The 22,838-nt window shown below is 38.0% G+C and overlaps 1 protein-coding gene across 2 annotated transcripts in view; it reads right to left on the reverse strand.

Annotated features, from left to right (window-relative positions):
• Positions 1 to 592: 592 nt before the first annotated feature.
• Positions 593 to 22,838, reverse strand: part of LOC127881115 (uncharacterized) — a 53,865-nt gene continuing 31,619 nt past the window's right edge. The window contains exons 3-7 of one of the 2 annotated variants that reach the window (XM_052428805.1): positions 10,429 to 10,495; positions 8,402 to 8,521; positions 4,346 to 4,556; positions 3,738 to 3,891; positions 593 to 1,419 (exon numbers count right to left, since the gene is read on the reverse strand). In XM_052428805.1, coding sequence (XP_052284765.1) covers positions 1,315 to 1,419; positions 3,738 to 3,891; positions 4,346 to 4,556; positions 8,402 to 8,521; positions 10,429 to 10,495 — 657 coding nt within the window. In that variant the 3' untranslated portion in view covers positions 593 to 1,314. The remainder of the gene's footprint in view (positions 1,420 to 3,737; positions 3,892 to 4,345; positions 4,557 to 8,401; positions 8,522 to 10,428; positions 10,496 to 22,838) is intronic. The other variant, XM_052428806.1, reaches the window with a different exon arrangement.

The raw sequence follows: 22,838 nt of genomic DNA on the forward strand, positions 1-22,838 counted from the left end.
AGCTTTGATACTTTATGACAAAAGTGGACCTAAACACAAAACTTAACAGGATGCCGACGCAGACGCTCAGGTGATGACAATAGCTCATAATTTTTTGTTTAAATAGATGAGCTAAAAATAAACAAACAAATACAGTAATCCTCAAGTGGGCTCCAACCAAAGACCCTTGGCGTAAAATTCAAACACTTTCACCACTAGGCCATCAGTGCTCATACAGACAGTGTTGTATTTTATATTGTATATAAGCAATCCTCTTAATGTCACAAAATAGAACGCTAACAACAGACCTCGACAAATTATTCAATCGTTTTGGGTTTGTAAGGCTTTATAATTTTCAGATTTTTAAATCATCAAAATATGCATATAATGGATATTTATGTGCATGGTAAATGTTCAGTATTTACTGTTTTCTCACAAATATCATAACAACGAACATTTGCAATTCTAAAACAATTATTTTCAATTTCGTCAAATTTCCAAAAACATGAAAAGGTCCCATTAACAAAGCTTTATCAACATGTATAATATAAACTAATGGGCACAAATGTTTACTGGCAATAAAATCAGGGTGTGTGGCAATAACAACAACAAATATGGCATATGTATATATTGTAACAAGACAACAACAATATCTCTTAAACAGAACATAATAGTTTGGCAAAAAATAAACAACAACTACTTTATGTCAGAGATTGTGTATACAACAATTTTTACTTATTTTAAATAACTTAATATTAACATTTGCTATATATGTTATTATTATAATTGTTATTACAGCCTTGTCAAAGCTAAGCTGAAGTGTTTTAAAACTGTCAGTCTTTCCACAATTTCTGCCAACATAATCGCTTTTGACATGTGTGATTTTGCTGTTTATTTCTTTAACATAACAAAACACTTTCCTGTGAATTTACAATAACATGTCAAACATTGATGCTAAAAGCACTGGGATATTTTTCATCGCATTAAAGATGTGACAGTGTTCACTGGTCATCCTGTATAAAATTCAACTGTGAAGCACAAAACAGGCTGGAGTTAGCACTTAAAAACACAGACATGTTCTTGCCATTTATTCCCTATCCTTTGACAAATAAACCTTAAGGATGTTTTGTTTACATATCTCCTTTCAGTTACACCTTTGTTAATATAATCAAAGATTTAAAGACTAAACATTACATCTTTTGCTTATAAATATACAGATAAGACTGTGATATATAATGAAAAGTTAAAATCTTTTGATAAATACTATTCTGCAGATTACAGTCTCAGAACACATTTCTACTGTTGTATAACCCACCCATGCACAGCAAGATGGGATCACTTCACTGCTCCGTTAGATTTGGACTTGATCTTTGTGAACACTTTCTGGAACTCTGGCTGCTCATCTTTCACCTCTTCATTTATGGTCTTCATTTCATCCTCCTGTATAGACAAGTAAGTTAAATAGTAGTAAAGACATGATACATGTATCTATATCATAGTGGTAGATTTGATACCTATAAAATAGGGGTAGACTTGATATCTATGAAATACTGGTATTGGCGGAGATTTGATATCTATTCAACATTGGGGGAGACTTGGATTTGTTTGAAAAAATAGTGGAGAAGACATGATATCTATCAAATAGTGGTAGAGACTCAATATCTATGAAAGTTGTGAATGAAATAGTGATGGAGACTTGGTATCTATGAAATATTGGTAGAGACTTTATATCTTTAAAATATTGGTGGAGAATGATTTCTAGGAAATATTGGTGGAAACTTGATATCTATTAAATATTGGTGGATACTTGATATGTATGAAACAGTGGCGGAGACTTCTATGAACAATAAATTGATAATTTACGTGTATGTAATATTGGTGGAGGCTTAAAGAAGTAAAAAACAGTTGTGGAGACTTCATTTCTATGAAATTATTGAGAATTTATCTATGTAAAAGTAGTGAGGCATAATATTACTTTTTTTTTAGTGGAGACTTCATTTCTATCAAATATTTACTGAGAATGTTATATTGGTGGTCACTTAATATCTACTGAATAATGCACAGACTTGATGTCTACTTAATAGTGTTGGAAACATTGATATAAATAAAATAGGTATCTGAAAGTTTTTTTTACATTCTTAAGGATTCTTAAGGATTGAACAAATGGAGTTATTTACTCCACATTACATTATTTGGAAATATGAACTTCATGACATATTAAACAGTCCTCTTTTGATTGTACATCTTGTACATTTTTTAAAGACATTTTAATGACTGTACAAAATGTTGTAAAATTGAAAACACTTAATTTCAGATTGAGCATTTATTAATATGATTTATGGGTTCATGGCAAAAACAACAATAAGCTCTTAACTGAGTTGACATGAATAGGAGACTGGAAAGTTTGTGAATCTTTGCATGTATATCTTTACAAATCTCACATTTAAAAAGCTCACAATGAACTTAGTGCTGACATTTAGAGATGAAAACAATCTTTGCAAAAGTAAACGTGAACTTTATTCTGATCCAGCTGCCAAAAAATGCAGCAAGATAAAATCTGAACATGTATTTTGTATTGCTATTATGTGACAACGAAGTGATTAAAGTGTCTCTAGATCAAATACATGTACTCTTAATGGCAATGGTAAAATACTTATGCTATAAAGCAGGTAACCTACAATCATCCCTTGAGGTGGCATGGCTGCCAAATGCATACTGAACATTGCATCAGGTTTTATGAACATCCTTCAAACTGTATTGGGGATATGGAACAGACATAAAAATGTATCCAAAAGGAAAGGTCATGATGGTGCTTAAGCTCCCGTTGGAGTTCACAGACACCAAAAAATGACCTGATGATCTAGTTTTTGACCTCACTGTACCCAGATTCAATATGGTCTTCATATTGTCAAGATAAACATAGTGACCCTGTTTCATCACAACTGATTGGCAACTAGTTTTTTCTAAAATTTGATCTGCTGCTCTAGCTTTTGGATACACATGACCTGCATTGGAACTTGTTCTAGATATTGTCAAGATAAACATTCTGACCATGTTTCATCAAGAGTCATAAATGTGGCCTCTAGAGTGGTGACAATGTTTGTGAAAGATTTGGCCTGATGAGCTAGTTGTTGGACCCAGATTTAAAATCTGTCTAGATCATTGTCATGGTAAACTTTCTGACCAAGTTTCATCAAGATTGAGTCATAAAAGTGGCCTCTAGATTGATAACAAAGTTTTTCTAAGATTTGAACTGGTGACCAAGTTTTTGGACATGTGAACAAGATTGTAAATTTAAACTCCACATAGCTCTTGTCCAGATGAACAAGCTGACCAAGTTTCGCAATGGTTTGATAAAAATGTGGCCACTAGAGTGGTAAATGCTAAATCTTAACAACACCCACCGCATGTTGCAAATCACACCATGCCGGACAGAGGATGATCAGAATAGCTCACCTTTTGCACAGGTAAGCATGATCTCATTGAACTTAACATTTGAACAAAGTTTCCTGAAAATCCTTCAAAGGGTATATGGAGATATGGAATAGACATGAAAATATTACTGGTGGACAGTCAAAAAGCATTTCTATTAAAAATGAATTTTATATCCTGCGCCCAAAGCTGATTAAGGGGAAGACAAATATAATCCTAGAAATGACAATGGCACCCTTATACTATATTGTCATAATTATAAACAAGCAAAAATCTAATCCCGGAACAATTTCCAAAATGAGAAACTAGCCACCCAATTGCCCCACCTTCATTCTGTTTGCGCGTTCCTCCAATTTGAGTTCGAAGCTGGTGCGTTTGGTAGAGCCCTTGACCTGGTCGTCCCACTCCTTCCTGCGCTGGGTCTCACGCCGGTTTTGAAGGGCTTTCGTCAGCTCCGGCTTCTCCAGCACATTCACACCCCTGACAACAGCACACAGGACAATACATGGGCCAGGTGGGTAGGAATCAATGAGTTTTTAATAATACTATATAAAACTTTGTTTAACAAGAAATTCAATATAAGTACAACTTTCTATGGGATATTCAATATTAAATAGTGCTGTTAGTTAAATCAAATTTACATACAACCAATTGAAATAAATGAGTCTGAATAAAAAAAATCAACAAGTTATATACCAGATTTGGTTCAGAGTAGCCATGGTAACTCTATGTTAAATTACCTAATATCATTATGATTTATCCCTCGTAGAGATGAGATTTACAATAGAATTAGTTGAAAGTAATAACAATGTGTAGAAATATTACATGATCCCCACTTCTAGCACACTTACAGCAGTTTTCCTTTCATACAAATAAATATGAATCTATGTATATATTTTTGTTAATCTCTTCTTAAAGAGTGAGACAAAAGTACCTTTTATAGTTTAACAGCAGTTCCTTATGCAGGGCCATTCTTGTTGGTGACTCTACACACGGGTTGGGTATCTTCTTGGCTTGGATGAGCCCGTCCTCTGATGTCACCGATGGCGAACGCTCACTCCTCTGCAAGGCTGCTGGTTCATCGACTGGTTCTGCATCATCGTGATAGTCTGGTTCTGGCTCCTGTTGGTTTGTGTACATGTCCTCTACAAGAATTGTTGACAAACTGCTTATAGAATATTGAAATGCACCATGCATAGATAATTTATGAATATAAGTTGCCTTAAAATGTTCAGATACTATATGTTCAACAGTTACTTAGCTGATCTCATGCAATAAACCAAGCAATACAAACAGACCATAACCAGTTTTCAATGTTTGCAATGTGTTTTTGTTCAAGAATCATTACCAAAGTACGTGTATAATGAGTTTGTAAATCAAATATGGTTAACACCAAGGTGATTTAGACACTAAATAAAAACTTCAATTATTGCCAGTATACAAATTTTGACATAGTTTTCACAAAAAAAGAATCATGAGAACAAATAATCAGAGCAAGTTTCATGGTTGATTGGTTTATAATTGTGGCCTCAATATTATTAACAAACTTTTTCTTTGTAACCTTGTTTTTAATCCCAAATTTACCAGTTTTTAATTTAATCAAGATATCAATTGATTTCTTCCACTGACATGTTTCATGAAGATTGGACAATACATGTGCTCTCAGGCGGAGTCACAAGCTTTTATTGTCCTAGTGTCCTTATTTTTGACCCCGTGTGACCTAGTTTTGAACCAAGATATCACTGGGACAAATGTTCTCACCAAGTTTCATGATTGGGACAATAAATTTGGCCTCACGAGTGTTCATGTGTTTTTTCTTCTTCTTAAAGATCTTACATTTAGTTGTCTTCCCTGCACTAAGAAGTTTTAATTCAGATAAAAGATATCTTACAGTTAGTTGTCTCCCCTGCATTACAAAGTCTTTTCCAGCATTCAAATTTTCTCTTTTGAATTGAAAATAATGCTTTTCAATGACCCAGATTATTTGATTGTGCAATAGTAAAAATGCTATAATAATTTAGTTTACTTAATTTACTTGGTTTACTAGTTTACTTGGCTTCAAATATTTTTTCCCCATTTTGGCATAAAAACAGGGTGTGCATTATACATGAATGTACGCTATACATGGTACAATTTGGTGGTCAAATCTCAACATCTACTTTAATTAAATTTTGTTATTAAAGTTGAAATATCATCTATGACGGGAAATTATGTAATTACAGCACTCTCATCAAGTAGCATCTTCAGCATGATACGCTTAATTTCAGTTCATATGTCTAGTCACTACATTGATGCTAATTGAAATAATTATGCACTTATAATTGCAAATTACCCCCCAGTAAATTGATTTCTGTGTAAACCATGTACAGCTCAGAAAAACGGATGTCATTAAGTGCTATCAATTGAAATGTTTTGACAAAGTTTACATGTCACTATTGTACAGTTTGGTTACTGATATACCTCTTTTAAGTGTTCAGGAAACAGAAAATATACCATTTGAAAACTTGGACCTGTAATCACCACACAAGTCTTTGGCTTAAAATCAAAGATCAAGAACCTTCTTGAAACTTACATATGATATACATAATTAACCTTTTATCCCAACTTACTCCTTACCACCTCTGATTACATGTTTCTTTTCTTACAACAATTTTATGTTAGTAACTCTAGTAGGCTGTATATGCAAACTATGATAACTAAGTGGTTATCTTGGATCAAAGACTATTATATTCTAAGAATTGCTGAGAAATATTCTGGCATTGGTCTGTAAGATAACAAAGAGAAGGTAAAAAGTAATGTTTTGTGCAATATCTCAATGTAGAGTTACTTTTCTTTAAGGCAAAATTTAACAATAGTATAAAATAAAACAAGAAAGTAAGAGAAGTGTCAACTTTTTAAAGAAAAGCAGTCATAAGTGTTTTTATATCTAATAAATCAATAGCACCATATACATTATTTTCAATAAAAGAAATGAAGTGGAAAAAGCAAAATGTCGCTAAGGATGTGCAGATGCAGATGCAGAAAGATGTGCTGATAACATCTAACCTAGACAAGAGAAAACTTTGCCACAGACATTTAGGATGGGTTAGGATTTCTTTTTATGGTTAATTTTCTATATGACATGAGATGAAGTTAACATAAACTTGCACTTGCTGCAATACTTAAGGAAAAAATATCTCACATGCTCATTTCAATAATCACAAAATATGTTAACATAACAATTACAGCCAGTCATGCTGGATTGTGAACATCTGCTGGTCTGGATTCCTGCCATGTAGTTTAAATTTTCTCATTCATTTTGCTTTATTTTTCCTCTCCTACAAAGCATATCTGAATGAAAATTCATATGAGCTTCGTTAGACTTAATGCATTTGACTTGTCACATACTTTGTCTGTGTTGATGTAACTGATTATCTTGCAATATAACTATTCAAGCAGAATTATAGGAGAATGTGTTGCCTGCCCACCAACCAAGAAAATAGACTAAGTCTATGTTACCTAGAACTATAACTAAGTCTAACCTAGCAACACTGGAAGTCACTTCCTAATGTATACTTCCTTCATCTACTATATGTCAAAGAAATAAAAGGCGCGAAAGACAGAGACAGCATCTAAACGCGACACTAATATCCCAGTAAGATAAGTCTGTGTAGAAACCACGGCATGTTTACATTGTGCACGTCTACTGGTATACATGGTAAGCTAGGCCTGTGACAAAATTAAGTTACAGAAAACAATTAATACAAATATCTGTGCAAATGGAAATAAAAGGAAACAAGAGGGCCATGGTGGCCCTGGTCGCTCACCTGAGAAGTATTAATGATAAGTAAGGGTTGTAAAACATCTTTTTGTCAAATTCAATGGTTTTTTATGCCACACCCCCTTGCAGCCATGTTTTTTTTAACGGATCTCAACCATTTTTTGAACTCAGCCCAGATATCATTAGTACAAATATTCTGACCAGATTTCATGAGCATTGGACCAAAAATGTGACTTCTAGAGTGTTAACAAGGTTTTACTAAAGCCATATAAGGAAAACTGCCCCGCCCCCTGGCAGCCATGTTTTTCAACAGACCAGAACCATTTTCAAACTAATCCAAGATATCGTTAGAAAAAATGTTCTGACTAAGTTTCATGAAGATTGGACAATAAATGTGACTTCTAGAGTGTTAACAAGGTTTTACTATACACTAAAGCCATATAAGGTAAACTGCCACGCCCCCTGGCGGCCATGTTTTTCATTCAACTGGAACCATTTTCAAACTCTTCCAAGATATTATTGGGACACATGTTCTGACCAAGTTTCATGAAGATTGGACTAAAAATGTGACTTATAGATTGTTAACAAGGTTTTACTATAGCCATATTAGGAAACTGCCACGCCCCCTGGCAGCCATGTTTTTCAACCAACCAGAACCATTTTCGAACTCGTTCAAGATTTCATTATAACAAATTTTTGACTAAGTTTCATGAAGATTGGACAATGAATGTGACTTCTAGAGTGTAAACAAGGTTTTACTATAGCCCTATTAGGAAAACTGCCCCGCCCCCTGGTGGCCATGTTTTTCATCCAACCGGAACAATATATGAACTTGTCCAAGATTTTATTGGGACACATGATCCACCAAGTTTCATGCAGATTGGACTTAAAATGTGACTTCTAGAGTGTTAACAAGGTTTTACTATAGCCATATAAGGAAAACTGCCACGCCCCCTGGCAGCCATGTTTTTCAACCAACCGGAACCATTTTCGAACTCTTCCAAGATATTATTGAGACACATGTTCTAACCAAGGTTCATGAAGATTGGACAATAAATGTGACCTTTAGAGTGTTAACAAGGTAAATGTTGACGACGCACGACGCACAACGCACGACGGTCAAAAGGCGATCACAATAGCTCACCATGAGCACGTTGTGCTCAGGTGAGCTAAAAAAAACAAAAAACACACACTTAACAAAGTGCTCACTAAATTTAAGTGAACTTTTACCTATTTTCTGTATGTTTGTGATTACAGATTGAAATTTTTTGGCAAAATTGAAAATATTCTGATTCTCAGAGTTGGCACCATCTTCATAGTCGGGGATCGGGGTGTCAGGGATAATGTTATCTGAAAAAGGAACCAGTTCATCAACACACAGACATGGGTGTGTCTAGTGTCACACTCTTGTATGTTTGACACATGTCTATATCAGGGACGGGAGTGTCATCCTCAACTTATGCCAATCAAAGACACAGTGAGTCTAGTGTCACACTGTTGTATGTTTGACACATGACTACTATATCGGGTACAGGAGTGTCATCCTCAACCCTTGACATCCCCAGCTGCATGAGGAGTGGTAAGCCCTGGAGACCAATGAGAACCTGTACACTCTGACGACTATGAAGTCTGTTAATCATGCATGGCAGTATTCATGCAAAACTATAAATCTTCTCAATAATTCATAGAGAAAACAGCAACACACATAACAAAACTTCAACATTATGGTTTGATAAACACAATGCATTGGGAAATTATATATTAAACATTTATGGTACTGTTCAAAATGTTCATGTCAGACAATAAATTTGATAAATTCTTTCAAACAAAATCATACGTATTCATAGATTTTAGCAAAAGAAGTATTTAATTGACAGTTCCAGATTATCCATTTGGAAGAGTAGGCAACTGCCAATGGGCCCTGCGACTGTGACGAAAGATCTTTTTTATAACTTAATCTAATGACATGGCAAAGCCAATTATTTTACATCAATGTTATGTCTCAATTAAAGACTTGACATTGTCTTACCAAGTGAAACTCATTTATTATCTGCAAACCCGTATTGTTTGGCTGGTGATTTAGTAGTTAAGGTGATCATTAGGCATTCTTTTAGGTGCTAGGCCAACTAGGGGCCTGGGCCATAAAAGTTTCACTGCCCATGTTGCTCAGGCTTTCTGAAAAGGCCTGACCGCCGGTCTTGTCCGGCAAAATTCTTTACGGTCCTGCAAAGTTTCTTATATCGCTGGTCCTTGTGACAGGCCAAAAAAATTATGACTAAATACCGAAAAGTCTAATACTTACCAAAAGAATGATAACGCCCAATTGGAATCACTCTTTTCGTGAATTTCGAGCCTTTTTGTCATTAAGAACACTAACGCGTTACTAGTTCTTAAGAGTACTCTCCCTTTGTTGTTTTTTTCGGAAACGTAAATTACATTGTTCTGACATATACCCATCTATCCAATTACAAAGGTTGTAAAAAAACAATACACATGAAAAAAATGCTTATACAAATGATCGAAATCGTCAAATTTGAAGTTGTCATCATAAATAAGCAATATTTTGCTTTATGTATAGACTACGGAAATGTGTTTATATCAGTGTAATATCGCATTATCATTTTATTTATGATAATATAAAACAGATAGTTTTGAAAAGATTGATATTGTACGGAGAATATATAAGAGTATATTTTGTACAAGTTGACTACATAACTACATATTATTTTGAATGAATCGAATATTTTAAAATAACAGTGTGTTTCATTTGCAAAAGAACACATAATGGTTTGATGTTATATGTTCCAGATTTAATTACTTACTAATAGTTGTCCGATACTTATACACAGGCTGCACATTGCAATAAATATGAGTTAAACTTTACTAAATTCTTCAGTTATAAACTCACGCTGTTCGGTCAGGTGAATTTTTGTCCGGACAGGCTTACTTTTCCATCAGCCTGTCCGGTTGACAGGCACTTTTTGGGACTTTTCAGGAAGCCTGGGTGCTTAATCTACTTAAGCGTAATACAACAACAATGAGAGCTCTGAACATCTTGGCATGTGTTTCTCCTTGTTAGTCAGGAATGGCACACTTGTACTGCCCCTTGACATAGATACATGGGACACTTGTACTGACCCCTTACATATTAACATGGATATTTGGAACAATTTACTGACAAGCTCTTCAGCTAAATGCTCTTCATTTGACAAACAGAGTAAGCATGTGCATGTTTGTACAGTGTACAAAATCCATACCTGGTCTCCTGTGATTTGGGCTGTTTTGTATAGCAGTCAACTTCTGTAATGAGCTCTCTTTTTCACTCTGAAAATACACGCAATACAGAAGGATACAAGGTCATCTGTTCAACTAAGCAATATATAATACAATTCTCTTTACATCAGCTCCTAGTACCATTACCTAGGTCAGACAGTATGGCAATTCATTATTTTCTTAACTTGAGCTGAAAAAAGACCAAACAGATCAGGTGTACATCAGTTGGTTGACCTTTGACATCTCAGTATGAATTGAGCAATGTCAGACCAGGACTCAGCATTGCCTAGGTTATTGTATGGAATTGAAGTGAGAACATTGCCTAGGTCATTGTATGGATTTGAAGTGAGTATATTGCCTAGGTCATTGTATGGAATTGAAGTGAGTACATTGCCTAGGTCATAGTATGGATTTGAAGTGAGTACATTGCCTAGGTCATAGTATGGAATTAAAGTGAATACATTGCCTAGGTCATAGTATGGAATTGAAGAGAGTACATTGCCTAGGTCATTGTATGGAATTGAAGTGAGTACATTGCCTTGGTCATAGTATGGAATTGAAGTGAGTACATTGCCTTGGTCATAGTATGGAATTGAAGTGAGTACATTGCCTAGGTCATTGTATGGAATTGAAGTGAGTACATTGCCTTGGTCATAGTATGGAATTGAAGTGAGTACATTGCCTAGGTCATAGTATAGAATTGAAGTGAGTACATTGACTAGGTCATAGTATGGAATTGAAGTGAGTACATTGCCTAGGTCATAGTATGGAATTGAAGTGAGTACATTGCCTAGGTCATAGTATGGAATTGAAGTGAGTACATTGCCTAGGTCATAGTATGGAATTGAAGTGAGTACATTGCCCAGGTCATAGTATGGATTTGAAGTGAGTACATTGCCTAGGTCATAGTATGGAATTAAAGTGAGTACATTGCCTAGGTCATAGTATGGAATTGAAGAGAGTACATTGCCTAGGTCATTGTATAGAATTGAAGAGAGTACATTGCCTTGGTCATAGTATGGAATTGAAGTGAGTACATCGCCTTGGTCATAGTATGGAATTGAAGTGAGTACATTGCCTTGGTCATAGTATAGAATTGAAGTGAGTACATTGCCTAGGTCATTGTATGGAATTGAAGTGAGTACATTGCCTAGGTCATAGTATGGAATTGAAGTGAGTACATTGCGTAGGTCATAGCATGGAATTGAAGTGAGTACATTGCCTAGGTCATAGTATGGAATTGAAGTGAGTACATTGTCTAGGTCATAGTATGGAATTGAAGTGAGTACATTGCCTAGGTCATAGTATGGAATTGAAGTGAGTACATTGCCTAGGTCATAGTATGGAATTGAAGTGAGTACATTGCCTAGGTCATAGTATGGAATTGAAGTGAGTACATTGCCTAGGTCATAGTATGGAATTGAAGTGAGTACATTGCCTAGGTCATAGTATGGAATTGAAGTGAGTACATTTCCTAGGTCATTGTATGGAATTGAAGTGAGTACATTGCCTAGGTCATAGTATAGAATTGAAGTGAGTACATTGCCTAGGTCATAGTATGGAATTGAAGTGAGTACATTGCCTAGGTCATAGTATGGAATTGAAGTGAGTACATTGCCTAGGTCATAGTATGGAATTGAAGTGAGTACATTGCCTAAGTCATAGTATGGAATTGAAGTGAGTACATTGCCTAGGTCATAGTATGGAATTGAAGTGAGTACATTGCCTAGGTCATAGTATGGAATTGAAGTGAGTACATTGCCTAGGTCATAGTATGGAATTGAAGTGAGTACATTGCCTAGGTCATAGTATGGAATTGAAGTGAGTACATTGCCTAGGTCATTGTATGGAATTGTAGTGAGTACATTGCCTAGGTCATAGTATGGAATTGAGGTGAGTACATTGCCTAGGTCATAGTATGGAATTGAAGTGAGTACATTGCCTAGGTCATAGTATGGAATTGAAGTGAGTACATTGCCAAGGTCATAGTATGGAATTGAAGTGAGTACATTGCTAGGTCATAATTTGGAATTGAAGAGAGTACATTGCCTAGGTCATTGTATGGAATTGAAGTGAGTACATTGCCTAGGTCATAGTATGGAATTTGAGTGAGTACATTGCCTAGGTCATAGTATGGAATTGAAGTGAGTACATTGCCTAGGTCATAGTATGGAATTGAAGTGAGTACATTGCCTAGGTCATAGTACGGAATTGAAGTGAGTACATTGCCTAGGTCATAGTATGGAATTGAAGTGAGTACATTGCCTTGGTCATAGTATGAAATTGAAGTGAGTACCCACCCAGTACTGTGACAACCTCAAAACCTATGCTACCCTTGAATTATTTGTCAAAAATACAATGCATGGTGCTGTAAAAGTCATTTACGTCAGTCTGTTGTGTACTTTTGTCGTTATCTATAAACGTTCGACCTCTTAAGCATCAAAACCTTCATATTCTCCTTTTCATATACACTCTAGAAAAAAAATGATTGGGTGCTACTTCACCATAAAGACGTTGGTTAAATAACATTGCCCTAGCACATCTTTTAAGAATAAACTCTGCTGATAAGAATGCTGCACAATCCAGCTTTTACAGCGATTATGATAATACTGCGGTTGCAGTGCAGCTAGTGTGCTAACACAACACTGTTAAACATTCAATATTTATACACCTCAAAAGGCTTGATTACAAGTGATTTCAAGTATTTTTGCATTCTAAATTGTCTACTTACTAAACTGCAAGTCCCAAATTACTCAGTGAGTAATGTAAAATACGAAAAGTAAAATCACTACATTTAAAAATGATGTATTCATTCATTTAAATTGCTTCTCAAACTGTTGAGATAATAGGGTGTTACCTATTCTGGAAAAATCAACATTGCCTCTATTATAAATATTTACAATCAGGATTTACATTGGCGGCCTGTGCTCATTATTCAAGTTAAATTTGTTATCCATATGTCAAACACATGCTGCAACATTTTCAAGTGGGGTTAATGAGCCAGCGACTTTCAATGGGGAGGAAATAAACTCTTCATGAACTTCAACCATCTGATTCCCAAATCATTATTAAAGAATTTAGCTTCCAAAGCATTTCAATGATCACCTGATAACATAGTAAACTTGGACAATTAGGAGCAAAACTTTGATTACAATTGTTTTGCTCAGGAGCTTTTCAGTTAATTGTGTTTGTATGTGTGTTGGGGGGGGGGGGTGGGTTAAAGTTATCAAAATTATTAACTGTGTAAATACTGTGATAGTTATGTTATAGATTTAAAGCCTACTTTCTCAATGCCACTAAAATACTAAATGGTATAAATGGCCTATAACATTATAAATTAAAATTCAATCTTCTTACAATAGAAATCAATTAACAACAACAATATAATGTATGCATGTAGCAAATTCACAGTAAAACAGACATCAAATTTTATTTATACAGAAACAATCTCTACTTTTAGTGTTTACCACTCTGAGAGGATTGCATGCAGATGAGCTGTGGAAAAGGCATGTGGTTTTCTGAAGTGCTTCCAATGAAGTCTCAATTGCTTGTGTCTTCAAGATTAAAGGGGTCATATGCTGCAGCAAGCTTTATATCTGCCTTTTACTCTGAACATGAAAGATTTACTGACTCCTCCACTAAACATTTATTTAGAGATCTGTTATAACACATTGTTTTACACTACATCTTCTTAACTAAAACTAGATCACTAGGTCAAATTTGAGAAAACAAGGGCTGTTTGTAAAACATGCATGCCCCCCATGTGGGCTGTCAGTTGTAGTGGCAGCCATTGTGTGAATACGTTTTTTGTCACTGTGACCTTGACCTTTGACCTAGTGACCTGAAAATCAATAGGGGTCATCTGCCAGTCATGATCAATGTACCTATGAAGTTTCATGATCCTAGGCCTAATTATTCTTGAGTTATCATCAGGAAACCATTTTACTTTTTCGAGTCACTGTGACCTTGACCTTTGACCTAGTGACCTGAAAATCAATTGGGGTCATCTGCCAGTAATGATCAATGTACCTATGAAGTTTCATGATCCTAGGCCTAAGCGTTCTTGAGTTATCATCCGGAAACCATCTGGTTGACGGACCGACGGACGGACCGACATGTGCAAAACAATATACCCCCTCTTCTTCAAAGGGGGCATAAAAATCTTGCTACCATTCAAGATGCCACATCTAAGGCTTAATCTTGCTGAAACTTGTTCATAATATTTATCTTCACAATATATAGGCAGCTTACAAATCTGGATAACCTGTGTCCAAAAACTAGGTCACCAGATCTGGTGTATAACAATTGGTGTACCTTAAACACAGGTTAGCCCTTTATGGACATTATGATTATGGTCATCTTGTTTGAAAACTTAATGCTTCTGATATGGAATAATCCATGTATTATTCAATTAAACAAGAGAGCCACAGTTGCTCACATGAGACTTCAGGAAACTTGGCTGCTCTCAAAAACGTTTGAGATGTTTCTGAAACCATTTTCAAACTTGGACAAAATATAAACTAGAGAATAACAAGGTTTTACTATAGCTATAATAGGAAAAATCCAAGCCACTTTGCAGCCATGTTTTTTAATGGATAGGTACCATCAGCAGAGATATAATTAGAACAAATGTTCTGACCAAGTTTTTTGAAGATTGGATTAAAAATGTGACTTCTAGTGTGTTAACAGGTGTTACTATAGCCTATAAGGAAAACTGCCCCACCTCCTGGCGGCAATATTTTTCGACAAAACATTACCATTTTTGAATTCAGCTGTGCTATTTTTAGAACAAATGTTCTGACCAAGTTTCATAAAGATTGCACCATTAATGTGACAAGGTTTTTCTAAAGCCATATAAGGAAAAATGCCCCACCCCCTGGCCACCATGTTTTACAACAGACCGGAAGCATTTTTGAACTCATCCAAAATATCAAAAGTACAAATGGTCTGACCATTAGTTTCAAGAAGATTGGACTATAAATGTGACTTTTAGAGTGTTATTGATCAAGGCTTTACTATAACTTAACATATAAATGTGTGACATTACAATTTATATATAATACAACAAACAAAACTCTACACAATAAAACAAACCTGAGTGAAACTGGTTTTTGTTTAAACTTTGGCTAATTTCCATCAAATTAAATATCTTAAATATTGTGTTAAATCACACATCAAAATTCATTTAACAATGCTAATGGCTTCCAACAAATGCAAATGTTTGGATAAAGATTGATTTCTTTCTAAGATAAATTATATAATTTCCTTACATTGCATCCTGACACAACTGCAGCTGCTGTTTTTAAAACATGAACATGGGCAATTTAGAGTGCTGTAGGCATATTAATATTTTAAACCAATCTCAAATGGCTGATTGATGTGATGTCAATAAAAAGGATGATTGGATGATGAACACCCAATCATGTTGGAAGTCCTGTTCACAATATACCATGATGTAAGGTGTTTGTCAAGATGTATGTGCATAAAGAAATTGGTATAATATACCAGCAATTATTTAGACACTTGCTAAGTAACTATTCATGTCATGAGGACATGTTTCATTGAATAGCACTTACAATGCCACAGGCATTTTTGTAATAAATTGTTTGACCTGTTAAACACATTACAGTCCAGTGAAACAGTTGGGAAAAATTATAGACATTTGTATTTTGTTGTACAGCTAAAACAGACTTGCAATTTCAGATTTTTTGAAAAACCCTATCAATCTTGAAGGTACAATCAAAGTAGACTAATTTTTAATATCTTCAAAATCAGACATGATCATCTATAATATTAAAATGAAACTGCCATTGCTTGTAAGTCATGGAGATCTGGATAAAAACAATTGATCACATTTCAGTGATATTTCAGTTTAGGTTCCCTACAGACATCAGTGAGATGGTACCCCTACAGTCAAACGTGAGATGGCGCCCTTACAGTCAAACTTGAGATGGTGCCTGAAGAGTCCAACGTTAGATGGGGCCCCTACAGTCCAACATAAGATGGTGCCCCTACAGTCATATGTCAGATGGCGCCCTGACAGTCAAACATGAGATGGCGCCCCTACAGTCAAACATTAGATGGTGCCTCTACAGTCAAATGTGAGATGACGCCCCTACAGTCCTATGTGAGATGGTGCCACTGTAACAGTCCAACGTGAAATGGTGCCTTTATAGTCCAATGTGAGATGGTGCCCCTACAGTCCCATGTGAGATTGTGCCCCTTCAGTCCAACATGAGATGGAGCCCCTACAGTCCACAGAGATGGGGCCCCTACGGTCAAACATAAGATGGTGCCCCTACAGTCCATTGTGAGATGGTGCCTCTACAGTCCAATGTGAGATGGCGCCCCTACAGTCCAATGTGAGATGGTGCCCCTTTAGTCCAATGTGAGATGGTGCCTGGCCTACTGTGAGTCAAATGAGATTGTGCCCCTACAGTCCGAAGGAGATGGCGCCCCTACAGTCCAAAGTGAGATGGCGCCCCTAAAGTCCAACATGAGATGGTGCCCCTACAGTCCAACATGAGATGGTGCCCCTACAGTCCGAAGGAGATGGCGCCCCTACAGTCCAACATGAGATTGTGCCCCTACAGTCCGAAGGAGATGGCGCCCCTACAGTCCAACATGAGATGGTGCCCCTACAGTCCAATGTGAGATGGTGCCCCTACAGTCAAACATTAGATGGTGCCCCTGAAGTCCAACATGAGATGGCGCCCCTACAGTCCAACATGAGATGGTGCCCCTACAGTCCAACATGAGATGGTGCCCCTACAGTCCGAAGGATATGGTGCCCCTACAGTCCAACATGAGATGGTGCCCCTACAGTCCAAAATGAGATGGCGCCCCTACAGTCCAACATGAGATGGCGCCCCTACAGTCCAACATGAGATGGTGTCCCTACAGTCCAACATGAGATGGTGCCCCTCAGTCCAACATGAGATTATGCCCCTACAGTCTGAAGGCGATGGCGTCCCTAAAGTCCAAAATGAGATTGTGCCCCTACAGTCCAAAGGAGGTGGCGCCCTACAGTCCATCATGAGATTGTGCCCCTTCAGTCCGATGGAGATTGCACCCCTACAGTCCAACATAAGATGGCGCCCCTACAGTCCAACATGAGATGGTGCCCCTACAGTCCAACATGAGATGGTGACCCTACAGTCCAACATGAGATGGCGCCCCTACAGTCCAATGTGAGATGGCGCCCCTACAGTCCAATGTGAGATGGTGCCCCTACAGTCCAATGTGAGATGGCGCCCCTTCAGTCCAATGTGAGATAGTGCCTCTACAGTCCAATGTGAGATGGTGCCCCTACAGTCCAATGTGAAATGGTGCCCCTACAGTCCACTCTGAGATGGTGCCCCTACAGTCGAATGTGAGATGGTGCCTCTACAGTTCAATGTGAGATGGCGCCCCTACAGTCCAACATCAGATGGCGCCCCTACAAACCAACATGAGATAGTGCCCCTTCAGTCCAACATGAGATGGCGCCCCGTAACAGTCCAATGTGAGATTTTGCTCCTACAGTCCAATGTGAGATGGTGCCCCTACAGTCCAATGTGAGATGTTGCTCCTACAGTACAATGATTATGACCTTGACTCCAGGTGGGTCACATGACCGTCCCAACCCCACCCCCTGTGTCCAGGCTAATTGTCCAGTACAGTCTAGTCATTTGATCTGATAACACAATCTGAGACAGTCTGAGCACAACTGGCTCCATGACTCTCTCATGACAACTTATATTTAGTGACATAGCATGTGCCGCCAAGTGTGTGGTTACACTTACTACCTATTGTAAAAAGTTTGACTGCTTACACTTGCTTAGGTCTTGCTCCCTGGTGACTTTTTTTGGTTTTATTTCCAAATACAACATTGTCAAGAAATATAGACAATATCATAAAATCACTAAGTTACAACTATTTTAATATAGTTTCCACTAAGTTAATTAACTCCTCATAAAGAAAAAAATAAATACATTCAAAAGTTTTGACTGAATACAAAGCATTAGTTTCTATATGATTGAAGTCCAAAATTAAAATGAATCAGGAAAAACATGCAAAAAATATCCATATTTCTTATATTACTGTGTTTACAAGAAAATAAAAAATAATCTTCAATCCCTTGACACAAACATTGTTTGACTACCACATGCACATGTGTCACAATAATATTCACATGTTGACAAAAGATTTGTTACCTGAAGCTGGTGTAATGGCTTGCATGTACAATAAATGTATATGGCTTCTGTCCTGTCTCACAATGCATGTTAATGGCTTGCATGTACAATAAATGTATATGGCATCTGTCCTGTCTGACAATGCATGTTAATGGCTTGCATGTACAATAAATGTATATGGCATCTGTCCTGTCTCACAATGGCTTGCATGTACAATAAATGTATATGGCATCTGTCCTGTCTCACAATGCATGTGTTATAGGGCTATAAAAAACCTATAAGTTAAATGTTTGTCAATATGAAACTATTTTCATGCTTTTTGACGATGCTGCTTCAGCGAAGTTATCATACCATAAAAAAATTCTTCACAATGGCGACCTATGTAAAAGACCAAGCCAGTCCGATTGAGTTTCCAATTTTTTTGTTTGTACAATTTTTTTCGTTCCCATATTTCTTTTTTGGCATAATGTTTTCGTACCTAAAATTTGTGTACCCAAATTTTTTTTCGTACCCAAAAGTTTCATACCCACATACACAATTGTTGTGATGTAGATAAACTTAAATTGATGGTTTTATATCCATCCTCTTCAAAAGCATCATCACACCAGTACTGTCAGTACTTTGATTCAAAAGTTTGTCAGGGTAGGAAACAACAGGGAATGGAAATAATTACATAACATATATAAGTGCACATGTTTAAATATGAAAATAATTTTTAGATAAAGAATCACAGCTTTTAGGCATTATGACACACTCTGGGTTATATAAAGAAACAAACACACAATAAATTTTTTTGGTAAATGTAGGGAATTCCAATAATTTTCAATTTGGCCACTGCAGGAGTAAAATTTTATTCACTCCCGTCTACTGGCAGAAATTCTGTAATAAACAGCTACTAGAAAACTGGAAAAACTGAGCAAATGCTAATACAGATGGAAAGGGGCATAATTACAACATGTATCATTGCTTATTAACATGTACTGAAGGGGCATAATTACAACATGTTTACTGTATCACTGCTTATAAACATGTACTGAAGGGGCATAAATACAACATGTTTACTGTATCACTGCTTATTAACATGTACTGAGGTTCTATTGCAAGTCATCAGGATGCTCACGGCACCAGCCCCATTCCAATACATAACTCAGGAGTGTACCTACATTGGTTATCCATTGTTGATTGGGCAAGTCCCCCCTCACAAACACCAGCCCCATAATCCTATATAACTCAGGAGACTAGTATACTAACATTGATGATCCCTTACTGTACAATGACTGCCCCCCCCCCCTCACAAACACCAGCCCCATATCCCTATATAACTCAGGAGACTAGTGTACTTACATTGGTGATCCCTTACTGTACAATGCCTGCCCCCCCTCACAAACACCAGCCCCATACCCCTATATAACTCAGGAGACAAGTGTACTTACATTGGTGATCCCTTTCTGTACAATGCCTCCCCCCCTCACAAACACCAGCCCCATATCCCTATATAACTCAGGAGACTAGTGTACTTACATTGGTGATCCCTTACTGTACAATGCCTGCCCCCCTCACAAACACCAGCCCCATATCCCTATATAACTCAGGAGTGTACTAACATTGATGATCCCTCACTGTACAATGACTGCCCCCCCCCTACCAAACACCAGCCCCATATCCCTTTATAACTCAGGAGTGTACTTACATTGGTGATCCCTTACTGTACAATGTCCCCCCCCCCTCACAAACTCCAGCCCCATATCCCTATATAACTCAGGAGACTAGTGTACTTACATTGGTGATCCCTTACTGTATAATGCCTGCCCCCCCCCCCCCTCAAAAACACCAGCCCCATAATCCTATATAACTCAGGAGACTAGTGTACTTACATTGGTGATACCTTACTGAACAATGCCTGCCCCCATCAAACACCAGCCCCATATCCCTATATAACTCAGGAGTGTACTAACATTGATGATCCCTTACTGTACAATGACTGCCCCACACCCCCCCCCCCTCACAAACACCAGCCCCATATCCTTTTATAACTCAGGAGTGTACTTACATTGGTGATCCCTTACTGTACAATGCCTCCCCCCTCACAAACACTAGCCCCATATCCCTATATAACTCAGGAGTGTACTAACATTGATGATCCCTTACTGTACAATGACTGCCCCCCCCCCCTCACAAACACCAGCCCCATATCCCTTTATAACTCAGGAGTGTACTTATATTGGTGATCCCTTACTGTACAATGCCTGCCCCCCCCCCTCACAAACACCAGCCCCATAATCCTATATAACTCAGGAGTGTAGTTACATTGGTGATCCCTTACTGTACAATGCCTGCCTCCACCCTCACAAACACCAGCCCCATAATCCTATATAACTCAGGAGACTAGTGTACTTACATTGGTGATCCGTTACTGTACAATGCCTGCCCCCCTCACAAACACCAGCCCCAAATCCCTATATAACTCAGCAGTGTACTTACATTGGTGATCCCTTACTGTACAATGCCTGCCGCCCCTCACAAACACCAGCCCTATATCCCTTTATAACTCAGGAGTGTACTTACATTGGTGATCCGTTACTGTACAAAGCCTGCCCCCCCTCACAAACACCAGCCCCATAATCCTATATAACTCAGGAGTGTACTTACATTGGTGATCCCTAACTGTACAATGCCTGCCCCCCCTCACAAACACCAGTCCCATAATCCTATATAACTCAGGAGACTAGTGTACTTACATTGGTGATCCCTTACTGTACAATGCCTGCCCCCCCCCCCCCCTCACAAACACCAGCCCCATAGCCCTATATAACTCAGGAGTGTACTAACATTGATGATCCCTTACTGTACAATGACTGCCCCCCCCCCCCTCACAAACACCAGCCCCATATCCCTTTATAACTCAGGAGTGTACTTACATTGGTGATCCCTTACTGTACAATGCCTCCCCCCTCACAAACACCAGCCCAATATCACTATATAACTCAGGAGTGTACTTACATTGGTGATTCCTTACTGTACAACGTCTTCCATCCAACTCACAAACACCAGCCCCATATCCCTATATAACTCAAGAGTGTACCTATATTGGTGATCCCTTACTTTACAATGCCTGCCCAACCCCCCCCCCCCCCTTACAAACACCAGCCCCATATCACTATAACTCAGGAGTGTACTTACATCGGCTGACCGCTTACTGACAATGCCTGCCCCCCCCCCCCCCCCCCCCCCAAACACCAGCCACATATCCCTATATAACTCAGGAGTGTACTTACATTAGTGATCCATTACTGTACAGTGCCTGCCCCCGAACACCAGCCCAATATCCCTATATAACTCAGGAGTGTACTTACATTGATGATCCCTTACTGTACAATGTCTGCCTCCCCCGCTCACAAACACCAGCCCCATATCACTATATAACTCAGGAGTGTACTTACATCGGTGATCCCTTACTGTACAATGCCTGCCTCCACCATCACTAACACCAGCCCATTATCACTATATAACTCAGGAGTGTACTTACATTGGTGATCCCTTGCTGTACAATGCCTGCCTCCTCCCTCACAAACACCAGCCCCATATCACTATATAACTCAGGAGTGTACTTGCATTGGTGATCCCTTACTGTACAATGCCCATCCCCCTCACAAACACCAGCCCCATATCCCTATATAACTCAGGAGTGTACCTACATTGGTGATCCTTTACTGTACAATGCCTGCCCCCTCCCCTCACAAACAACAGCCCCATATCTCTATATAACTCAATAGTGTACTACATTGGCAATCCTTTACTGTACAATGCCAGCCCCCTCCCCTCACAAACACCAGCCCCATATCTCTATATAACTAAAGAATGTACTTACATTGGCAATCCTTTACTGTACAATGCCTGCCCCCTCTCCTCACAAACAACAGCCCCATATCCCTATATAACTCAAGAGTGTACTTACATTGGTGATCCCTTACTGTACAATGCCTCCCCCCCCCCTCACAAACACCAGCCCAATTCCAATACATAACTCAGGAGTGTACCTACATTGGTGATCCCTTGTTGATTGGGCCAGCCCCCCCCCCCCTCATAAACACCAGCCCCATATCCCTAAATAACTCAAGAGTGTACTTAAATTGGTGATCCCTTACTGTACAATGCCTGCCCCCCCCCCCTTACAAACACCAGCCCCATATCCATATATAACTCAAGAGTGTACTTACATT

This window comes from Dreissena polymorpha, chromosome 5 (genome assembly GCF_020536995.1).
Source record: "Dreissena polymorpha isolate Duluth1 chromosome 5, UMN_Dpol_1.0, whole genome shotgun sequence".
NCBI classification, from domain to species: Eukaryota; Metazoa; Mollusca; class Bivalvia; order Myida; family Dreissenidae; genus Dreissena; species Dreissena polymorpha.